We start from the raw sequence: 23655 nt of genomic DNA, 5'->3' as shown, positions 1-23655 counted from the left end.
GCTGTTCAGGCTAGAATATCTATTTTTGCAATAGATCAGAGCTAGTCTATATAGTATCAACATGTATTTTTAAAAGTCAATAATCCAGAGAGAACATTATCATCTACCATGCAGAATCACTCTTCGGAAGTTCTAGAAGGACTTTTTTTCTTCTTCTTATACCATCACTAAAAAGCAAAGTTAGCTAAGTAATGAATTTTGTAGTTAAAACAAAGGTATGAACAATTGTATTTTCAGTTCTCTGTTACTATCCGTTAAAGTCCACTGAAGCAACAGGCAATAAAATCCACTGAAGTGGAAATTACTTATTATTTTTTGGAATACCATAAAGCATTATTATTATAATGTAACTCCACACTTAAGACACTTTGGCGGGTGACTGACTTTGATATATAATTTCATGGAAATATGTATGTATTTTTAGATTTTGATACATGACACTTTTTAAACATAGTATTGCCTATACATAAATTAGCAGTTAAGACAAGAAATTGGAAACACTAATTCCAGGTAGAGAAGCCAGTGTCTCTTCCTGCATTAAAAAATTCTCTTGCTGTCAAGAGCTGCCCTGATCCTGCATCCATGCAGCCAAGCACCCCATCAGGTCTTGACGGAGGAGGAGCCGTCAAACAATTACAACTAGCAGACCAGCAACTAAGGGAATCTAGGCTCCCATGAGCTTTCCTTTGCAGGCTTTTCATTCCCGTTAGGTTTACAAGGGATAGTAACCCTAAGCCCTTCACTGCATTGGGATACTGGGACTAGGCCCATCAGCACTGGCCACTCATCCCAAATTGATCAGCAGCGTGTTTGTTCCGTGGGACCCTGATTCTGCCACCCGTCTCGCAGGGAGTCAACAGCTCAGGAGCAAAGCGCTGCTAAGCCGTGAGTAACGGTGGCAGAATCTAGCCCTCTGTCAGGCTAATGATTTTATTTTGCATTACTCAAGCAGCGTTTGTGTATGTTAGTGTGTTATTTCAACAGCTGTAAAAAGACTTCGCTAAACAAACAGTTTCTAGTATGTTAATTGCTGTATTACGAATCCTTTCACTGCATTCGGCATATAACCACATTTACAGGCAGGATAAGCAGCCACATGCAGACAGAACAGCACTCATTTGCTACACATATCAGCATCCTGCCACATTTATTTACGTCTTCAGCCACAAAATGCATTTGCTGTGCTTAAGAAGAAAAAAATGTAACTTTCAAATACAGGTCGAATTTGCATTTCTCCATTAAAAGTTCCTTACGTGCCACTGACACGGCTTGTTCATCCTTTGTAACAGGGGCAGTTAGTTACGGTATTTTTGACGCTTAACCATACCGTTGGCATTCACGTGGCCTGGCTGAGCTGCTCTGGAGCAACCATGACCAGAGCAGAGGCCTTGACCGCGGCGGGTGTGCAGATGCACGGCAGCCCAACGCGAGCGGAGAGGTTGCAGTTAGTTACTGTAGTTCAAGACGGGCCAGTTCTGCCACCCCTATTCCTGACAAGCAGTAACTGCTTGGGGAGAGTGAGAAGGGCAGAGTCTGGCTGACTTGCATGCTTTTAGTAAAAGTAACCAAGTAACACTACAATATAATATGAACCCTCAAAACACAGAACTTGTTAACGGGAGGATCCTAAATATTACCCTTTCAGTGAAACAGGCCCATGTCCCAGTAACTGCACAGAAGTTCATACTTTGTAGGTAATGCCTATCTATTTTGGAATTCCTCTCTTTATTTTAAATCGTGGACTTGCATTTGAAGTTAAAGCAGCACATGCCAGCTGGATTTCCAGTACTGTTATTCTTTCCAGTATAAAGTTCAGGTTACTTTTGCTCTTCTTGCGTCTTTTACTTCATTCTAACTGAACTGTTGCCTAAATAGTTGGTGAAGATTAAAAATATTAATACACATTTATATTTCAGAAGTACCCTGTTATTATTATGCCATTGTTGTTGCCGCTCCGATTTGAGCCCTGCGAGGGTTCTTGGCCTTTCATGTTTTCTCAACAGAGAATTTATACTAAATTCTAGCCATTAAAATCAAGGCAGGAACAAAAATTCTTTAATTTGGAACAAACTCCTAAACTAGCACCTTAGTTTCCCAAAGGTCCCAATCCTGCAAGAACTGCATTTCAGTTCAAACTCTGTGGGAGTTGCGGGCACTCAACAGAATTAAGTTGTTAATACATGAGAAGATGCACAATTCAAATAAAACATTCCTGCCTATACAAGCCTTTTCTTGCTATTGCTTTAACCATCCCTTCCCCCTAAATAATGGTGCTGTGAGGACCCTGATGAGAACAGGGTTGCACCAACCAGCAAGGTCACTCTCTTGCTGCTCACCTACTGGCTCTAACCTCAAGCGGGAGCTAACTCAGTATTTTTGTTAAAATTTTCAAATATGACTAGATCTGGACATTACTTCCATTACCATCACGCTTGTACAACTGGGCATGCTGGGAGGTTGGAAAACATGCAGATACTAGTTTTATTTTAATATAAATGGGCTAAATCCTCGCTCATTGCAGTCAAGAGCGAAACTCCCACTGGGACTCAGTAAAGGCAGGGAAAATTTCAAATGTTAACTCATTTACCTTTTCAGGGTGCGAGTCTGGCCCTCCGCATACTTTGCATTGTGTGGGTGCTGTGAAACCAGTACGTTTCAGTACACAAGAGGAGAAAGAGGGACGGATACTCAAGGGCTGCACAACCTTTTATAAAGTGTAAATGGTGACAGCTAACACATTCCCTTTGGTACCTGCTACTTGTGCAAACAGCTAGAATATTTAACCTGCTTGAGCCACAGCCCTTTACTTCCAATCCCAGATATACAAAAGCTGAGCAGCTTTTTCCTATGATTCTTTTATTTATTTCCAGATCCACAGGAAAATGTTCCCAGGCATGGGCTGGCTGTGACTCTGCAGCACCTCACTGTCCGGGATGAGCAGGAACACCAGGCGAGCCTCGGTGCCCACGGTGCCTCTGCTGCGTCAGGACACTCCACTGCTGTGGACAGGAATGATGCCAGCCTCTCCAGGTAGGGATAAATTAGCTTTCTGCTTAAAAGAGACTGGCCATGCTGCTTGGGCACTTGGCTGGTATGCCGATTTGCAGAATTGGTAAAGCAGAGAATGGCCGACAATGGTAATATGGAAAAAACCAGCTGATGTTACATTCCTCCTCTATTTGCTTTTCCTGCAGCCCATCCTTCCGTCCTCCAGTGAGTGAACTACACCAATTTTGCTCAGTCCCAGAATGTAACGCTGCTGCAATTATGCTACCATACACCTCCAATACAGCTCACACCACCACTCACTCTGGCACGAAGACATCGCGGGGAGCTACAGGCAGACTGTAACTGGTTATAATTCTCTACAAGCATGTACGTGATTGGCAAGTTGCACCCAGTTCTCTCCATTCGTATTTTTGTTATCACACTTAAAATGATGAATGAATGATGCTCCTGTTTATTCTTACATTTGATTAAGCTATACCCAAGATATTTTTCCTGGCTGTTCACTTAAACAAACTGAACACGTCAAGAATGATTGGTTAAAAAGCTGTTTTGAAGAGCAAACCACCACCAAAGCCCATATATCCACACCAAGTTGGCAGACTTGTGTAACAGTTTTTGCTGGTGAGCCGGAGCCGTTGGCAGATGAAAGGCAGAAGCAAAAAGGAACTTCCAGTGAGTTTTTTGTTACTGCAGTCGGAGAGCAGAGACAGAGAGGAAGTGACCCACTGACATGTCCGCTGGGAAAAGCCCAGCTCCACAGCCACATTCCCGAAGAAAGGGGGAGCCCCTGTCTAGGGGCTATGGAGACGGAACCTGCACCTGGGAAGGAGACAGCAATACACCTGCTGCACAGAGGACACTTGCCCTACAGAATTAAGCTTAGCAAAAACTTTAAAAATAGTAAGAAAACCATTAAGTGTTAGATTCTGATGAGATATTGAAAGCTGAACCTGTTTTTTTTATGTGACTGTGAGAGATTCATTCTTAAATACAATACTATCGTCATGGATTTGATTGTGGTCCCAGTGAAGTCAAGGCCAAAACATCCTTTGATTTAATTGAAAGCAGAAGCAAACCTCCGCTTTAACCCTCACGTCTGCGAACAGAATATAACTGGATGTGAACAGAAGAGGAAATACGTTTGGAACTGGTTACAAATCCATGCGTGATTCCTCCTCCCCGCCCTGGTAAGATTAAAAAGCATTTAATAAATAATAATAAAGATTTTTTTTTTTTCCTCATTCAACAGCAGTGTTAAGTACTACCGGCCCAAATTCAGCCCTTGTTCCCTCCCAGACAACCCCAGCAGAAGCAGAGGACCCAGTTTCTCTCTATTGTCATTTACTGGTTCCCATGGAGCTCCACTAGACAAATTTGTCCGTGAAATTGTACGTCAGTTTTGCAATGGCAGATTTTAGGCAGCGGTCTCCCGAACAGCACACCACATTCCCCAAATGCCAAAGCTGCAGCCTTTGATATAAATTGTACCGGAATAACTTGTTGGCATAACACCGTATGGCACCAAAGAGGTTAAAAGAGCCCCTGGTTTTCATTGTCCACTTTCTCGAGAGAGATTTGCTGCTGCAAAAGCATCTACTAGATCTAAATGGATTACCTGCAGCACTGGAAGCATCTGCACTCCATTAGGAGAGAGGCGTAACGGAAGCCTGCCCTTTGGACTGGGATTCCTTCAGCGTTTCAGCTTTACGGTGCAAATCTCAGTCTCCAATGCTTGCCAACTGATCCCTTCTGAGTCTGACCAAGAGTAACGGTGCAAATGCTGCATAATAGCTTCCCAGCATCCACGTGCAGGACTCCTTTCAGGTTTTGCTTTATGTGGTCCTCAGCAGATAAAAAAGCAGCAATTTTAGCCTTTGAACGCATACCATACTGCAGTAGAGTGAAATCAACACAGTACAGGTGAACACCGGAATACCTCTGCTCAGCCTATCTGTCCTGGTGCCCAGCTCTGACAGGCAGGCAGTCGTCACAGTGACTGCATCAATACGGAATACAATCGTGCGCACATGTGAAGCTAACAGCCATTCTGACTGGCAGAGTTTCAAGTGAGAGCAATCAGGTGAAAACAAAAAAACCCTCCAAAATGTTTACAGCTGTCATTTCTTTTTTAAGCATCACAAGATTGAAGTACATGCTAATCACAGCAGATGAGGTGAAGGAGTAGGCAGTTTGGTGGACAGACCAGAGAGACATGAGTTTATAACTCTGTAGTTTAATTCCAGCTCTGCAGCTTTTCCCAGCTATCAAACTGGGTTAGGAGAGCCACCAACCTGGTGTAACTCTCCATCAACGGAGTTATACCAGGGATGATAGTGACTGACAATACTTACCTGTTTTAGTCACCAGATTATGCATTTCATGTCAGTACAGCACAAGGGAACAAGCTGTGGTGCTGCAAGGGCTAGGTATGCTCCTCAATTTATTACATTTCATGCAGCAGAGAAACTTGGCAAAGTCAATGTGGCCAGCAGCAGCATGGGGCACGACCTGCGTCAGCTACAGCCTGATTTCCTTCACACCATCTTGCTACTCCGTGCTTGAAGAGCTCTAGCCTCCCTTATGCTTTCACATATGAATCCTATGTTTGCATGCCTGCATATTCCTTCTATTTAAATATGCACTTTGTTCTTAAAGATTTTATTAACCCATGAATACATTAATTCTGATTTCAGTTATACAGGTACAAATTTGGAATAACTCCTTCAAAACCAGCGGAGTCATCTCTTTACGAAAGCCGTCTGACCAGGAAAGGCACATGCACGTACCCGTAAGTGCACGATGCTTTGTCTTCATTTGCCTGTTAGTTTTACAACCTTCAGATGTTTTTGAGACCAAGTACTGTGGATACCCAGCAGAAGCATCTTACTACAAAGTTCAGATTCTCGTAACTCCTCTCCACACATCACATCAGTATACATCCCTGGTGTAATTCCACAGAGGTCAACAGGGTTACACTAGGGATTATTCTGGCCAGGTTTATTACTAGGGCAGTTTTCTAAAAGAATAGGGCTTATTTTGTTTCCATTTACACTTATGGTAAAACTCTCATTGACTTCACTGGAAGAGAGATTTGGCCCAACATACCAATATCCAAACCACCTCCATTTATTTCAGTGAAAGTAAGGCAAGGAATTAATAAGGTCCAATGTATTTTTAAATCTTAGATTTCATAAATGATCACAAGCATGTAGGTCACAATATATACACAGAACGACACCTACGACAACCACCAGTGGGATCATTAAAATAATTAAGTTAGGCCTAGAGACAAATTCATTTCATAACATGTTCCTTGCAAAATAGATACCCCCTTGCTTCATAATCTAGGGAGCCTGTTTTATAAACTTCCTAAGTAGTTCATGAAATATCCCCCTAAGCAGACCAGGTCTACTTGCCATTGCAGGGTCTTTATAAATCAAAAGTTTATAAACCAAAAGACAAACACCAGTGACGTGTACTCAAAGACCAAATATGAAGAGGTAACGCCTTGTCTGTTCCACTGGTACGGCGGTTAGCTGTGACCTCAGGACACGATTTCCAGTACAAAGCTACCGAATCCACATTTTTACATAACTCCTCTCCATGCAATCAGAGAGCTGGATGCACAGCACATGAAGAAACAATCAATAAAGGAAATTCCCCTTTGCTTTAAGTGTAAAGCTGCTACACCTATGAACCTGAGCACAGGTGCAGTACTCCATGCAGTACACTATGCTCATCGGCAGGAAACATCCTCCACTAACAGCACGTAAAAGGAGGAGACAGGTTACTTCCACAGCATCCTATAGGAGTGGTTTCTCAAAATGTGCTAATGCTTTTCATGTTACTGCCCTGAAAATGGCTGCTGAAAAATATTTAAATTGTCCTGCTGGCACCAAAGCACCCTGTCAGGTGAGTGGTAAGCAAAAGTAGCAATGAAGGGAATGACAAAGTACTTGACCAACTAACCTCAGAAACTGCTATAGAGTGCTAAACAAACAAACAAAAAAGTTGAATTTTTGGTCTCCTTGTCTGCTGGCTGCTCTTTGTGAGTTTTAATAAACCACACTAGTTTTCAATCTCTTGTAAACAGGAAGGGTGGGAATTACTAATGTGCTAAGTGTAACTCAGCTAGAGTCATGTTATCATTGCAGAAGAAGAAAGGGAAGAGCCGAAAATGAGACAAGGACAGCTGGGTTTTGCACCAAAGGTACTGGACATACTGTTCAATGTTCATCTCTGGACTCCTCTCAGAGGCCATTAAGTGACATCCCTCCTGACCACAGCTAGGCTGTATGGAGATGCCTGTTCTCTCTTTTGACTAGCTGAGCTGAATAAGCTAGTATCTGGATAGGAATGTGCAACTTTCTCAAATTCAGGTTGTTTGGGCAGCCTGTGCCAGGTGTAGCAACACAGCCATAATTTTATTTCTGTAAGTCAGATGAGTGTGATTTGCTATCTTCTCCTCCCCGTGACCAGCTTGGTCTGTCCCGTCCTAGATGCCGTAATACCCATTTATGCCTAGAACTGCACACAATCCAGGCTGTAAATGTATACAGACAACCAGTAATTTCTGAGAAAGTGTTCGTCAGAGACTAGCTGGCAGTATTGTCTTGTACGTTTCATCAAATATTCCAAGTAAACACACAAATAATTCATTCATCAACAGGGCCCAGTCTCAGCACCCAATTACAGTAAAATTTGTACTCCCAAAGGGTAAACTCTGCTTTCCTCTCCAGAGCCTGTGGGCAGTCCCTGGGCAAGTGGCTGTGCTGGGCAAGGCAGTGGTTATGAAGTTGAGTAAGGAGTAAACACCTTTATCACAGCAGACAGCTCAGCTCTGCTGTGGTTCCCTACATGCCAGTTAGTAGGAGATCCTGGAGAGGTGGACACAGACAGGTCTGAAGAATCAGTTTCCATAAAAATTCCTTCCCTCCTATCTCCCCAAGTCACTGGAGTGAAGAGTTAGGGTTACAGGGACTATTCTCCTTTACCCCCAAAGCCACCAGTTCAGCTGTGCAACAACAGCCCTGGGTGATGCCTAGAAATCTGCTATCATGGTGTATTTCCATGGGCTCTGCCAGACCCTGAACCCAGGATTTTTTCCCATTAGTGAAAGCTAGAGACAGGCATTCCCAGCTGTAATTAGATCCCTGTTACAGATTATTTTTATTTTCCATAGAGGCTAAGCCATGTGCCCCTCCTCTGGCACAGGTCATGCCCTGGTGCTCCTAGACCCAGGACCGGGGCAAGTCCTGCCAGTTCAAACGGCTCCTCACCTCCACCCACTGCGCTCTGCCCCGCACGCTGCCCGGGAGCTGTGCTGGATGCGTCCTACCAGTAATGCACACCTGCCCATAGGAACTAATGCTTCACACCTTTCCCAGAGCTTACTGGAACACTGCACGGACTTGTGTGACCTCAGCCATCCAGCAGCCATACAAAACAGCAATACTTGGCTTCGCAGATTGGGAAAGACTGGTTCATTTTACACTATCTGATTCAGCAGCCTGGCAATGAGAGTTCCTTCACTTGCTCCAGCTCCCACTCTTGGTAAGTGCAACATCCGCAGCCAGACTGGGAGGGAGAGAGAGGATGGGAAAGGGAAAAGTGCTTTTAAAAGGGTTTTTTCCTTAAGCGTTCTGCTGGTCAAAATTCCCTTTAGAAACCAAAGAGAGATGTGCCCGGCCAACAATAAAATAAGAAAAACTCAAAAGATTTAGCTCTAAATTGCAGGTGCATGAAATGAAACCGAAAATTATTTTCATCTCCATGAAAATTCTTATATTGATTCAGAAAAGGCGCTGCATATAACTAAAACCTCAGGCTTTCGGCTCCTTTACTTGTCCTCATCCGCAGCACGCACCTGATCGCCTTAAACAATGGCAGAGCCCCAGGGAGCCCTGGCAGGCTCACCCCTCTCTGCAGAGCTGCCACACCGGTGTGCAGTGTCGTTACGTGTGCACAGTGCTCACGCACCATGCCCATAACCGGCATCTGAGCATTTGGAACATGCAGGAAAAACACTTGCTCCTGCTTCTTCAGGTGTTTTGCTTTAAAGTCTGTGTATGCTTTAAGTTCACAATACCTATTAAAATTAATGAGCTTTGCACTGCAGCTCACATGCAGGCACATTTTGTAGCGCTCTGCCTGAACGTGGGCTGCTGGCTCCGACTCAGAAACTCTTTGCCTTTTGGGTAATATACAACAGTTCATAGCCCACAAGTGTCAGAGCCTGGTGTCACCACAGACAGGGCACTCAACAACTGACCTCGGTGAGAAGAGTGGTACCTTATGAAGAGTGAAATGTGCCATGGCAGGATGCTTGCCTGCATCCTTCACTGTGCTTAAAACAGTGTCATTTAGTGGGTATGCAAGGATGAGAGAGGGATTGAAGGCACCATCCCTTCAATCAACCCCACCCAGATGTGGGGTTGGGTGAGCAGCATGGAACGGCAGTGGCACAAAGAGGTCTGGGAGACACCTAAGTCAGGATGGACGCTACTGATGCCACAGTCGTGCAGGACTGCTGCGGCACAGGGCTGTCAGGAGGCTGCACTGGCCCAGGAGAGCTGACACCGCTTCTGCTCCAGACCAGGATCCTGCCCTCGAATGGCTTTCGCAGCCACCAACAATCTCTGGTTAAGAATAAATCCAGTCTTCATTCCACCTAACCTGTCCGGAGTACAGGCCTTGCTTAAGGACTGCCAGCATGGGCTAAGAGACAAAATTTGCTAATCAGACGTTGTTTTCAGGCAGTAACATCAATAATACGCAGATTTGAGGGGAAATTAGCAAATAAGTTATTATATGAGTGACACTGGATTGATCCTACACGAGCAAGAAATGTGAAATGTTCTTGGGTATGCCAAGTCTGAAGAATTATATATTCTAAACATATCTGAGTAAAGAATTGACCTGCTCCCTCCCTGGAAGTGCAGAGCAGGATCCAGAATGGAGCCCTTAAGGGGTGATGTGGAAAATCTGTCTTGTAGATCTCTGTAGCAGGTGTGTTTGAGCTTATGAAACCACTGTATCTGGCTATACAGCATCATCAGTCATGTTCTGTCAGGGACAACAGAGAGGTCCTAAAATTTGGAGAAGAGCATTCCCCTGCACTCAGTCCAGCCCAGTGTGGCTGCAGAAAAGTGTGGGGAAGCAGAAGATCTCAGGCGTCAGTGCTGAGCTGCAGCAACCAGAGAGATGGAGGTGCTGGAGGAAAAGGTAGGGGAATTAAAAACCACAGATACCTACACAGCACCTAGAATCAAAAGGTCATGTTTGGTAGGAGAGCTTGTCTGAGGTCTATACAAGAATGATCGTTTGTTTTGACAAGAAACATTCAGAGGAGAAGACACATGCTTTAGGGGACTCCTTTGTAAATCACCAAAAAAGTCCATGGGTTCAGAGGAAAATGAGGCAGGTATATGCCTGGAAAACTCTACTACGTCTTGTAACAGCTAAGGTCGTGTCATTAGTTTCTGAAACAGTAATAAAGCCTGTGCTGGTCGTCTTTGGAGGATGGAGCCTCCAGAGAAGGGGGTGCTAAAGCCCAGGTGCCCCAAGAGCCGAGATCAGGACTTGCACTATGTTAGCACTGGCTCAGCATGCCTTGGGCCATGCTCCATGGGCCAAAAAGCTCCATTCTCCTGGAGAGGAAAGACTGGGACCAGAGACATCTCAAACACAGTGCGCTACAAACTGTCAGAGGGAGGCTCCCTGGGGTCTGAGCACCCACACCATGCCCATCAAGGCATCCCCACTTCAATTAATTATTCCTGCTCGTTTCTGTCACGTGACTAACACCACGGAAAGCATGAGCTTTTATAAATACGTTTCAAACAAAAGAACATACTTAACTTTAATAGAGGGTTATACAACAAATACTAATTAACCAAGAATGTAAGCTAAATATATTTACCTTTTATAGCAGAACAACTCAGAGCTCACAGCGATTCTCTGAGTTAAAAAGGGCTGTGAAAAGGACAGGCTTCTGATGAAACATCTTGTTCTACTTTCTAACAGAAATTCAAAGTGATATCAGAATTTCCAGCGAAATCGAGAAGCTGGGGCTTGATGTGGTATACAGGGATTTGGAAGTTCTTCTTCTTTTCCACTTGAAGTCAATGAGACGTCTGCCACTGAGTTCAGTGGGAGTAAGACTGGAGGATCTGGCAATGCCTTTGGGTATTCCTGACTGCACGTTAGGAGCTTGGACTTTTGGTGTGGGCTTGTTTTTTATATGCAAGAATTGTCTCACTCCCTTGGATAAATACAAATTGCAACTCACTTTATAGATGTGCTAGAGCTTTTGCAGCCTTTACAATCTGTCATATAAATCCATACTCAAGTGTCAATGTGTGAAGGGGCTGCTTTAGAGGTCCTCTGGGTGAAAATATGAATGGAATTTCTAGAAGAAATGCCCTCAAAGATGAATAATTTGTCTACTTTGCCAGTTACTTTAGAAATAAGCTGTTAATGGTAAGAGCCACTAAACTGAATTCAACAGTATTTTCTTCTTTCTACCTGTAACTCACAACTACCAGAGTTGGGAGTTTTGGTGGGAGAACTTGCTGAAAATAAACTATTGAAATTGAGCCTCAGACACAGGTAAGCAAACGTCAGCCTCACTGTACCTCTAAAGGTTGTTAACTTTAGTGGCAATTTTGGGTATGCAGGGAAAGCAGCCTCAAGTAGCTATAGGAAAAGGGATTAATAATATCATTTCTGATATAATTTCCGTGACCACCATCATTATGCTGTTGTTGGTCACAATTTCTTTTCTATGATTTTCATTTTCCTTGCCTTTTCACCCTCTGAAAGGCCAGCTTGCTTTCTTGCACGGTGTTTCATTCAACAAGCCAACTGGAACGGCGTGTAAAAGTAGTACGTAAGGTGAGTGTGAGTGGTTTAGAAACCATCTTTGACAGTGACTGTTTAACCCTCTTCTCCTTCGTCACACCAGTGGTACACTACTCAAATTTTCTCCTTTTTAGATGACAGAATTTATGTAGCCCATAAAAATCTACTGGAAAGAGGGCATCTACCCCCTTTAATGCCTAATCTGGCACCTTTTACTTATGCAAATTTAATCAATGGACAAATGGTCTCCTCACAGCAGCTGCACTTATACAAAAAACATCAAAGACTTTGACAAAGTTGTTCTGAAACAACTGTGGGATCACTGAAATGTAATATTTGGCCTCCGAGTTCACATCACCAGCCATACGCTGACATGAGTAAGACTTCCAGAATTGGGTCCTTTCTCTCCCCAAATTAGAGCCAGCCACTTAACTTGGGAACAGCCAAGCAGAGTGAGGCGAGCGCGCTGAGCACAGTCAATCCTAACAAATTACAATAAGAAATGTATCACACTGCCTGCTGTCAGGTGTAATTTATATCATACCAGAGGGGTGACTGGAGAGCAGGTATAGGCAGGAACTGGTCATACCTATACTTGCTCCTGCTGGGCCTGATCTTGCAAGCTGCTGAGAGCTCTTCCCTCCCATTGAAGTCAACGTGAACTGAGTCTGTTCAGGACCTAACAGGATTCGGCCTCCTCAAAATCCTATGGAAGGGTAAACACGATTTGATGGTTCGGGGGTTTTTTTTTTTCTGTTTCCCATTACCATGTAATGTCTCTGTGTATGCATACCCTGACCGTACTTACACACAAGCTCACAATCTGTATGTGTCCTTGAACATACATGTACAGCATATACTACAAGCTAAAAGCCTACTCAGGATTTTGGAGCACAGAGAAAGAAATAGAGGTTATAACACAAATAAACAGGAAGTTTATTCCCACAGCTTTCAATTTTAGTGAGTGCAAACTGTATTTTATGTGACTGGAGCTAAGATTTAGCAAAGCATTTCAGCATACATCCTTTGCTGAAATACAATCTACAAATTTGTTTGATTTCTTAGATTTGAAGCTTTTAAGCTCATGTTCAAACCAAGAGTTTAATATGCTGTCCAAAATAATCCAGAAAGCTCTGCGTGTGGCGGAGTACGGCTATGCACCAAATTTAAAAAAAATAAATAAAAAATTACAGTCTACCCTCCATCTACCTTCATAACGTACGTAGCAATACGTCCTATTTAGCATGCTGAAGGCTTATCTTTTGCTGTAAAAGCATACACGCTTACTATTTAACCTTTGTGATTTACAGGTCTCATCCTCTAAGCTGTTACTCCAGTGAGAACTGAAGTTTCAGCAGCTGAAAAAGCATTCAAGCCTTCTGAGATAACACAGCAATACAAACGTAAGACAATACACAGCAAAACACCAGGCAGCTCGTGAGCTCTGGTGAGGCACAGTTTTGTACTTTTAGTTTAAACAAAGTACAAAACCTGAAGAAATGCACTTTTGTTATTTAGCAAACAGAAGAAAAAAGGAAAATGGTTTAGATCAGTACTCCGTTCTTTTTAAATAAAATATGTGAATTTATGTATATTCTCGCAAAGGTTCCATAACTGAAATTTTTATTAAGTAAGTTTAATATGGGGCATATTTTTAAAATTGTGTCATCAGTGATATTTTAAAATGTGGAAACAGAGGTGCTACTCCATTACAACCGCTGAATCTTCTCTGTATTTTTTAATACTATGAAGCATTTGTCTGCTTCTGTTATAAATCCCTCCCCACTGAAGACAATTCTCCTCTACAATTAAAGAAGTACCACACAGACATCATTAAACAGACACTGTCCAGAAAAATCATATTGCTTTGGCCTAGCCATAAAATATATGTATTTTAATAATTGTTTATTTTCCACAGACAATTTCATCAGCTCCCTCTCCTTGGTATGAAATCACGGCCATATGCTTTATGACATCAGAGGCGTTACAAGGTGTCTCCACAAATGTCATTTATTGCTTGGGAAACCTGCCAAATCTGTGTAAAATTCCCTAGTTCTTTTAAAGGAAAAATCTTCAAATGAAACTAGAGCTTTACACTGGTTGGCATACCAAAAAAATATATCTATCCCTTATGGAAATACTGGCCATGCAGGTAGCAAAACCTCTGGCAACAAAACCTGCTGACCTGGGCTTTTGAGTCAATAGTGCCTCCTTTAACCAGTCTGCTGGGCACCCCGGCACTGCACATCCACAGCTGCTCTTGGTTACAGATGAGGCACTTACCCTTCTGAAAAACAAGCAGTCTGAATGACAAAAAGCTGAATTGTTTTAGCGATCGTAACTGTAAATCTAAATCGGATGTATTTTAACATAGTGCTCCAATTAATATGCTTTAACCCTTAAAACAGAGGTGCCTTCCACGCTACCGTCACAGGCCCGATGCTGCTCCGGATCCCTCATCCTTCACAATGCCCAGTAACCTGCAGGACTGGGAGCCGGCCAAATCATAAAGAGCCTCTGTGTCATACACACAAATATACTCTCATGCCACATCTATTCAGAATTCGACGGATCTGTGATATCACTCTGTGATAATACTGGCCAGATCCAAATAAATCTTGTCAGACATGCCACTAACCTATCCAGCACAGATCAGCTACCTTTAAACATGCAAAGATTCAGTCTAATCTGCAGCTGCAAGCAGACCGAGCAGGTCTGCCAACCACCGCCCAAAGAAAATGACCACTGACACCGAGGCACACAACTACCACTGAGGTTAGGATTTTGGCTGGCCGACAGAAGCATCCATTAGCCCTAGTGTAACAGAGCTGTTCTGTTTTCTTAAAGGAAGAAAACAAAGGAATTTTTCCCCCTAAATCTGAAGGAAAGAAGTTGCTTGGTACAGTTGGAAATAATCTAGGGTGGCACACCAACAGGTGCTTCAAACATATCGGAAGAGTGCGGAAGATGTTGAAAGAGAAAATTAATAGAGTCTCTAAATAATACATAAGTTTTACAGGCTTTTTTTTCCTGTAGAACCCCAGTGAAGTTACTATATAAATCGGAAACTGAATTATTCATAACTAGTGAATATATAATAAATCGTATTTCTCACCGAAATATTCCTCACAGGTACATGCGCCTTTCCATGCGATGAACAGAAATGGGCAGTGAGCCTGAAAATGCCAAGGTCTTACCTGGAGTCTGGGTACTTTGTCAAGGTAGCCAGGCTGCTGGTGTACATGTGTCCTCCTACATCGATGTGCACAGGAGCGTTGGACTTGGTGAGTTGAGCTGGGAGAGGAATTCCTTGAGCAGCCAGAGGAGAAACCGGGGACCGTGTTAGAGACAGACGGGACATGCTTCTTCCCTCCTGCAAAGGGAAGGCAAAAAAGAACAGTTTCTCTTAAATGTAGCAGTGGTGTTACCTTTCTTTCCAGTGTGATCACAGATCTAATCAGATCATTTTTGCATCTGCCTGATCACATATTCAGCTAACAAATTATTGCCACCACTGTAATTAAGTGTATTTGCATCATTTTCTTCAAAGTACCAGAGGGGAAGAGAAAGATGCTTATTAGCAATAAGAAATCAAGAAAAAAAATTTTCAAGGTGTCAGCCTCAAGGGGCATAAAACAAACTGCAAAATTCTAATTAAAGGTCGCGGGCTTATGTGTTAGATGTGAAATATCCCCTGACAAACGAATAACCAATTTGTGAATTGGGATTCAGGGGGTTTTGCAAGTTTGTCTCAGTAACGAGACACCTCTAAATTAGTGACTTCCTCGGTACCTAAGGCATTTAGTTTATACATGTAGTAAATTTCACATCAAACTAAGATAAATTTTCTGGTTTATTTTCAATAATTGTGAAATAAATGGATAAATTTCAGTTAAGCCTTAATATTAGACATAAAGAATTAGTAAGCTTTCAAACTGAAGGAAATTAATACCTGGAAGCAGTGAAAACAGGAAGATCTATAAACTGACCCATGCTTTCATGACAAGACGCATTAGAAATTACTGTACAATCTGGCATGTGAAATTACAAATTCAACAATCCACCTAATGTTTACTGCCCTACAAATACTTGAAAATTAGTGAAATTTCTGAATTGAGTCCAAAAATCTCCACCTGACATACAAAGAAAAAAATACTGAAATGTCTTAAAAATGAACAGGACAACCGTACCAAAAGAAAATTCCTCAATTCTCTTCTGCAAGAAAGGCACAGCTTATTCTGCATGAAACATGTGTCTCAAAGCTGATTTCAGTTAAATCGGTATAGACAGCATACATGTCAAACAGAAACAAAACCTTTATAAAAGTTTAAGAAAATGTCCCTCCATTCTCCCCCTTATGGGTAAAGCAACATATGCAAAACATTACAGTTGGAGACATTTCTGAATATAATCTAATTTTCTTGGTATTTTGTTCTGCAAGCATGCTACCAAGCATCCAGGCTCTTCCTTACATCTGACAAGCACTTTACATGAAGCATTGCAAAGTGAATTCCTCTCCCACATTACTTTTGACAATGTTTCTTAGAAATCTAAAGCTGTCTTGCCTTTCTCTTCGCAGTCAGTATTTTGCACAAGATGCCTGGCTATGACACTCAAACATGCAATTAGCAACATTCTTTGGAAAATTAAATAAATAAATTAATTGATCTAAATAGAAAGGGATTGAAAAATCTTAATACATCTGGACAGCTTCACAAAGTCATCACAACATCTCCATTTACTGCATTTCATCTTGGTTAGCTCCTAAGAATTTCCTGCATCTACAGCACAGAAATACATCACCCCATTATGAATCCACATCCTTTTCTCTTCAGAGGCTGGACGGACATCTGCACTGAACACGAAGCAAATACCAACTCTGTCCTAGGACTTCTGTGTCAGCCGATGAGAAATTGGGCATTAACATTTTTACTACAGCACCACCTTCGAGGAAAGTGACTGAATCCTTTCATGACTGAAGACGTTGCTTTCTTGTTTCCCACAAGAGCCTGTTGTGGGCAATCTTCAGTAAATATGTCATATAGCATAAATAAAAGAACTAACTTTTAAAAACAACTTAGTATGTAAGTACCTAAAGTATTTTGGCGATGTGTTTACTAATCTGTGGGTGCCTCATCCATCTGCCAACACAGACAAAGGTTGGTTTTTTTTCTTACCAAAGAGCATTGTAAACTCATGTTCACTCTCTACTCCTTCACTTAAATGAAAGGGTCAGAAGATCCAGGCTGAATGTCAACCCTGTCTTTGTTCAGATCCCAACTATTATCCCTAATGATAAAGGTACAGACCTTGCACGGTACAGATCTGCCTTAGAAATAAATCTCACGCAGTTTCACAAAACAAGTGCCTAATTAGGGCTCATCTGCACCCCTTGTTACAATTTCCAAATGAAATCAAAGGACTTCCAGTCCTCTGTAAATGCGTCTTACACTTAACCATTTGTCTTGAAATACAGACTTCAGTTTTAAAATATGCACAGATAGCTAAAGATCAAGTGATCTGAATCTATTTGTGCATATTTAAACACTGCTGCTATCTTAGGATTTTGTTTAATGTTAGTATACCAGTAAATTCCTTGATCTGTAAAGAGTCTGAGGTTTCTCAGTGAGGCCATACTCACACAGTAGATATTTAATTTATACTATTCACTGGAGGGACCTTTTGAACAATCCTCTCCTTTTGGCATCTCTCAGCTAGAGCATGTCTTGAAAAAAACACTTAATTATAGAAAATCATTGGAAAGCTAAAATAGTTCTCAAACTTTTATGGCTTTTCATACTTACTGAGGGTGCCACTGGCTTTTGGGGGGAGGGGAGGAGAAGGGGAATTAAAACATAAGCTTTTCCCCTGGTCTATTCGTATTAAAAAAATGAATCCAATGTTTTTATTAAAGTTGTGGAATTCAGCCACTTTCGTGTGAGCAAATTATCAAAGGGCGTAATTGCTAAGCACTACATAAAGGGCACCGAAAACACTCCTACTGCTCCCAAAAAATAAATACCCCCTGTTTCTTAAGGTACCGTAACCCTATTTCTAATGACTCCTTCCTCTTCTTAATGTAAAACGCAGCTAAAATTCATTGCACTGAGTAATGTACTTATTTTATGCACAGAGCAAAATCCTAAATGTATTTATCCAGTGAAAGCCTTTATGCACATATTTTCTAATACTGATGTGAAAATTAAAACCTTAAGGGTAAATATCGCAGAAACACTAACAAACTTCATTTATTAAACCATGTAAAATAATCCTTGCTCTTTAGTTGCCTACAACAGGATATAGCATCCCAACTAGTGGCACAGGCAATAACCCTGCTCTAATAAGTAACACAGGAACCTGCTGAAGGCAAAATCAATAGAGCCTGATTCCCAAATTATCTGAATATTTAGTTTTTCAAACATTACACACCAAGATCTTTCAGAGCCAGCTTATCTTTTTCTGCCTTTCTAAGCTAACTGCATAAGTACTGCTTGTAAAAACTATTTGCCCATGCAAAGTGAAATAATCACAATGCCATGCTCATTTACACACAAAATGATTTTGTGTCCCATTGTGCTCACAGTTGTTCAGCTCTCTAGGGGTGATTAAACTAGCTATGCTGCTACAGCTTGAGATGATTTCACTGAATCGTTTCTCCATGAAGTTGCTTCTTTGCTAAGCTGTTATTTTAACCATAAAAGGTAAACAGAAGGCAGTTGTAAGAGCTCCATTCAGCTCCGTGCCCAGGGCTATAACCCTAGGGCAGAGAATGCTGAAAGACTGCAGAATTTTCCAGGGTGTTGCCTTTCTTGCTCTAAAGCCTTCAGGAATACTGTTCATTTAATACACACTCTAGATGATACATTTCAGATCCTGCTAAAAGAAAGACTTCAAAAGTGTAAGAACTTTTGGGCGGATGAAGCTTTCCCACCTCTGCACATAGCTCGGGGCCATGGTAACCAATACTGCTGCTGATGTTGGGAAAATACAGCAAAAATAAACTGCACAGAACAGAGCAGACAGATAGGGACAAGGGAGGTGAAAGGTTGCAGGAAAGAACCAGGCAGCAGTCTGGAAGGGATAACGAGAAGAAAGGGGAAAGCATGAAAAAGGAGGCGGCTCTGAAGGAGGGACAAAGTTAAATCAAGGAGCAGGCACTTAAAAGACTACAGATGGGAAGCAAGACTAATTAAGGATGTAAAAGCGCTTTGTTTCTAAAGTTTATTGTTGCCAGGATAAAAATTAATTGAAACTAATGCTGTTATTCACTCGTGCAGTTTAATGCCTTCATGCACATTTGAGACGTGAAATGCAAACGGCAGGTTTAAGGACCTGCCGTGAGGCAGCCCGCGCTCCCGGGGCGCCGGGGCGGGGGCAGGCGGGGGCCTCAGCCCGGCGGCCGCAGGACCTGGGCCGCGGCTCCGCGGCTGCTCCCCGACCGCCCCTCGACTGGGGTGCGGGGAAGCTCTTCCCCCGCCCCGGAGACTTCTCCCACGGCAGATGCCGCGGGAGCGGGAGGGGTAAGGGCGCCCGCTGCAGCCCGCCGGCCCCTGCCCAGCGCTGCGGGGCGACGGCCGGCTGCAGCAGGGACCTGCCGCCCCGACTCCACGGCGGCGCCGGCACGTCCCCCGCCTGCGTGCGGCGCGGCCGCGGGGGCACAGCTACACTCCTGGCAATTACCTTTGTCTCTATAAACGGGGACGGCGACCGCTCGGCTCTGCCTCCAGAGCCGCTCTGAGACAACTGCTGACGCCGTGAGCCGAGCCTAAAGACAAAGCGAGGCGGGGGGGCTGCGAGCCTCAGGCCCGGTGGCTCCAAAATTAAAAGTCCGTAAACATTTGCACACACCTCCACGCTGCCTCACTGAATGCCGGGCCGACTGACAGAGGAGATCGTGCCCAAAACTTTTACGGGGGAGGGGGGGGAGCTCCCTGTGGAGCTCTGGTTACCGGGGGAAAAAAAATAGAAAAAAAAAGAAAAGGCTTTCTCCTTCCCCCCCCCCCCCGCCCGCAACCCGCCTATCTCTGGCAGTCGCCAGTCTATTTAGTGCAAGTTTCACGTCACCCAAATGCCTTTCCCTACTGATGGTCAGGGAAATCACCAGGACGCAACGCACCCGGTCACTCAACTTCTGCCTTTTCCTTCTGAACACACTGCAAGCCCAAAGGTGAAATTCAACCAATAAAAAAAAAAAAAAGCACAACATGGCGTCCTTTACTTATTCCCACATAACAAGAAAGGAGATGTCTTAGATGAATGCAAGGGAAAAAAAAAAAAGCCAACCCCGAATCCCCGATCCTGCACATTTTCCGTGCAGCCAATGGTGGTGAGCATTAGCCAGGCTAATGTATTAATTTTGCAGAAGTGTGCCACATCGCATGCAGGAACAGAAATGCAAACTATAGCCTAGAGTGGTTTGAAGTCTACCCCAAACCAAGCCTTCCACTCTCACTGGCGCCAGAGTTTCATTCACAGCCCGCCCGTCTTTTCCATACGCGGCGCTCCCCATTGTCGCCCGCCTTCCCTTTGTGCCGAGCCGCCCCGCCGCCAGCCCCCGCGCCCCGGCCCGCGCACCCCCGCGCCGCGGCACCCCGCCCGCCGCCCGCCCGACCCCCGCGGCGCGGCCGCGGCTCCGCGTGTACCATGCGAGAGCGCGGAGCGAGCCGCGCTGCCTCCGCCGCGCTGGGGCTGGGCCGTCTTCAAAGCCGGGGCCGGGGCGGCAGCGGGAGCGCGGGCACCCCGGGCCGCGGGGCTCCGCCGGCGCTGCCCATGCTGGAGCGGAGCAAAACAAAACATGCACACACAGACAGACAGCGCTATCGGAGCGGGGCGGCTGCAAACGGCTCCTGTAGCTTTAAAAAAACACCCCTCCGCCGCTTCTCCTCCGGAGCCAAGAGCCGAGTTAGTTTGAAGAAGAGGCACTTTCCAAAAAAAAAAAAAAAAAAAAAAAAAAAGAGCGAGCGAAGGCGCGAGCGTGCCGCGCGGCGCGGTGCAGCGCGATGCAATGCAATGCGATGCAAAGCGCGGCGCGGCGCGCGCGGCGCGCGCCGGCACCGGCCCCGGCCCCGGCCCGGGCGGCCGCGGGAGCCGGCGGTTTCCTTACCTTGAGCGCGGGAGAGGTCTGCGGGCCCCCTGGCCTCGGGCTCTGCTGGGCTTGTGTGCGGATGGGCTCAGCTTTTTGCTTTTATTACTGCCTTTGCTCCGCAGATCCCGCTGTGATTATTATGATTTTTAAAGCTTCTCGCTCTCCTCTCTCTCCCCCTCTCTGTTTTTGCTGCTTCTTTTTCTATTTATTTTGTGTGCGTGTGGATGTGTGTGTGTGAGGGGGGGGGAAGCCTTTAAATGAAACTGCCGAGGCTGTTATGAGAAGAAAGGCAATAATCCCGTCTCTAAATAACAGAGGGAAGGGAGAAGAGGAGGAAAAAAAGCGAATTCTTGCTCAGGGCTTTGCAAACGCCTGCAGGGCAGAGGATTAGGCTACAATTAGCTCAGCCCTTTGCTCTCGCCCTAGCTAATTTTGCGATGAAAATTGGATATTTTTCCCTCCTTTTGGTGAAGGTCTTCAGATTTATTCCCCCCTCCCCCCCGAATAAAACAAAATACAACCCTTGGAAATGAAATAAGGCTGGGAAGGCGGCCGGCGCCCCAGCCCGCGCCCCCGGCGCCGCCGCCCGCAGAGCCTCTCCGCGCGGCGCGGCGCGGCCGGGGCGGGAGCGCCGCGGAACCCCGCGGAGCCCGGCCCGGCCCTGCCGGGGGATAACGGTTCGGTGTTGGGGAGGATCAGGCCACTGTCACGTCCTTCAACAGACTTACTGAAGAGAAGAAGGAGGAAGGGGGGGAAGCTGATTTTAATCATTGTCATTTGGTCTGATGTAATATTTCCCCAGGCATTTTCAACTAGGCATAAATTTTCAGCTCCCAAATAAGTAACACAGGGCACGTTTCTCACATCTCTTGACTCCTCTGTTACAATTAGGGTAGCACCCACTCTGCACTTGTTGATAAACTAGATCAAGTTCAAAAATAAATAATAAAAAAAATAGCCCCGACATCCCCCGCCCCCGCAGCACCCAGCGCCGCCGGGGGTCTCGGAGGCGGGGGGGGGCTGCAATGATCCCCCTCCATCCACCCACCCACCCACCCATCCTTCCCGCCTCCCCCTCCCTCTCACCCTTTGCTAATGTCTCGCATTGTAAACGCCAAATTTCCTGTAGGCCATTAAAACCAAATGACGTCTATCGACATGCATTGTGCTATTGCGGAGCGCCCTGGCAGCCCGCCCCCGGCCAAAAGCGCCATTTCAATTAGAGCGCGCGGCGCGATGGCGCGGGGTTCCGCGGGCGGCTCCGCGGGCGCGCAGCGCGCCCGGGCCGCGCGCCAGGGGGGCGGCAGGGACACCCCCCTGCAACAACAACAATAAAAAGCCAAAAAAAAAAAAAAAGCCCTTCCTCAACTTTCAGCCAAATATGCCGGTCTGCCGATGCCTGCGCGTTTTTGCACGCCCCCGTGGGAGATGCGCCCCCCGCGCCACGCTCCGCGCTGGTCCCCGCGGCAGAAGTTTGGCGGAGGGGGTGCGGGTTCTCTCCGCGCTCCAGCGCGCCGCAGCCGGCGGGCAGCCCCGCGGTGTGGCCCCGGCGCTCGCCCGCCGCCGGCCGGCGAGCTGCGGCCACTGGTGGGGCTGCAGCGCCTACTAGCCGCCGAGCGCGGCCGCGCAGGGCAGTTACGCAACGCTGCGCGGCTGCCGGAGAGGTCAAGCCGCCGGCGCGCAGGAGGGGGCCACGCTCCGCGCCCGCGCTCCCCTCCGCGCCGCGGAGCGGCCCGCCCGGCAGGAAGCAGGACAGGAAGGAAGGCAGGACCCCTGAAATTTAGGTGGCTTTTTTTTTTAAAGTTCTCTCTCGTGTCGGAAATAAACAGAAACTTTTCTCCTAAGGGTAGCTTTTTTTTTTTTGCTTTTTTTTTTTAGAGTACAAACTACAGGAGAAGAGGGAAATTTTCTCATTAAAGTTACATCCCTGCAGTTAGTTCAATTACTTGATATATGCAGAAGATGTTGTAAATTTAAAGATTTAAATAGCTTACAAAGATGCCGGAGGCTCCATCAGTTAATTTCCTTAATTTATGGATTTTTAGCTGAGCTTCTGAAATGAAAAGGAGAATGAGAACTAGGTCAGCAGAGAGATTTGCATCCAGAACAGACTAAAATTTGTTTTGCTTGACCATCCCATCAGCCCAGGTGCGATCCTTCGCGGGGGTCACCATCCCACTGCTGACCTCCAGGCTGGGACTCGCTGCTTGCCTATGAGAGCGCTGCACAAAGGGGCGGATTTTACTCTAAATTAACCTCCCAACACAAGCGTGTCTCCAGACAGCTGCTTCACCTGATCATCGGACAAGGCTCTAGCCTAATCCCCAGCACTCTGGGCAACAAGTGGCTACAGGGAGGACGAGCTCCACGGAGACTCGGTGGCCTGTCACGCAGCCCGAGTTTCACTCAGCTTTTCTGTTAGGGGTGCAGGCGGACTATTAGGGATGACTTAGCATCATAATTTTTACTTCCTCTGTGAATTACTAACTGCTAGATTAAAAATAAATATGAGTATCTCAAACAGCAATCAGAGCATCATAAAAATAGGATGCTTCTGCAATGAGGCACAGTAAAGAGGAAAGAGAAGATCTAAAAATACTGCAGTGAACAAAAAGTAGAAGTGGTTTTCTGACTCATCCCAACACATCTGTGACAGGTACCATTTAATTGTGCTGCATGGAAATGAGATGCATGGCTAA

The 23655-nt window shown here is 45.1% G+C and overlaps 1 protein-coding gene across 1 annotated transcript in view; it reads right to left on the bottom strand.

Moving 5' to 3' along the window:
- KCTD15 (potassium channel tetramerization domain containing 15) overlaps nt 1-16692 on the bottom strand; it is a gene marked incomplete at both ends in the record, with an annotated part of 38994 nt that extends 22302 nt beyond the window's left edge. Inside the window, 2 exons of the mRNA XM_082005472.1 lie at nt 15069-15244; nt 16675-16692. Of these exons, the coding sequence (XP_081861598.1) occupies nt 15069-15244; nt 16675-16692 (194 nt within the window). The remainder of the gene's footprint in view (nt 1-15068; nt 15245-16674) is intronic.
- Nucleotides 16693-23655: the final 6963 nt, after the last annotated feature.

Source organism: Phaethon aethereus, assembly GCF_964289735.1.
Source record: "Phaethon aethereus genome assembly, chromosome: 13".
NCBI lineage: Eukaryota > Metazoa > Chordata > Aves > Phaethontiformes > Phaethontidae > Phaethon > Phaethon aethereus.
The sequence above is the reverse complement of the archived record's forward strand: the minus strand, read 5'-3'. Positions and strand labels throughout refer to the sequence as shown.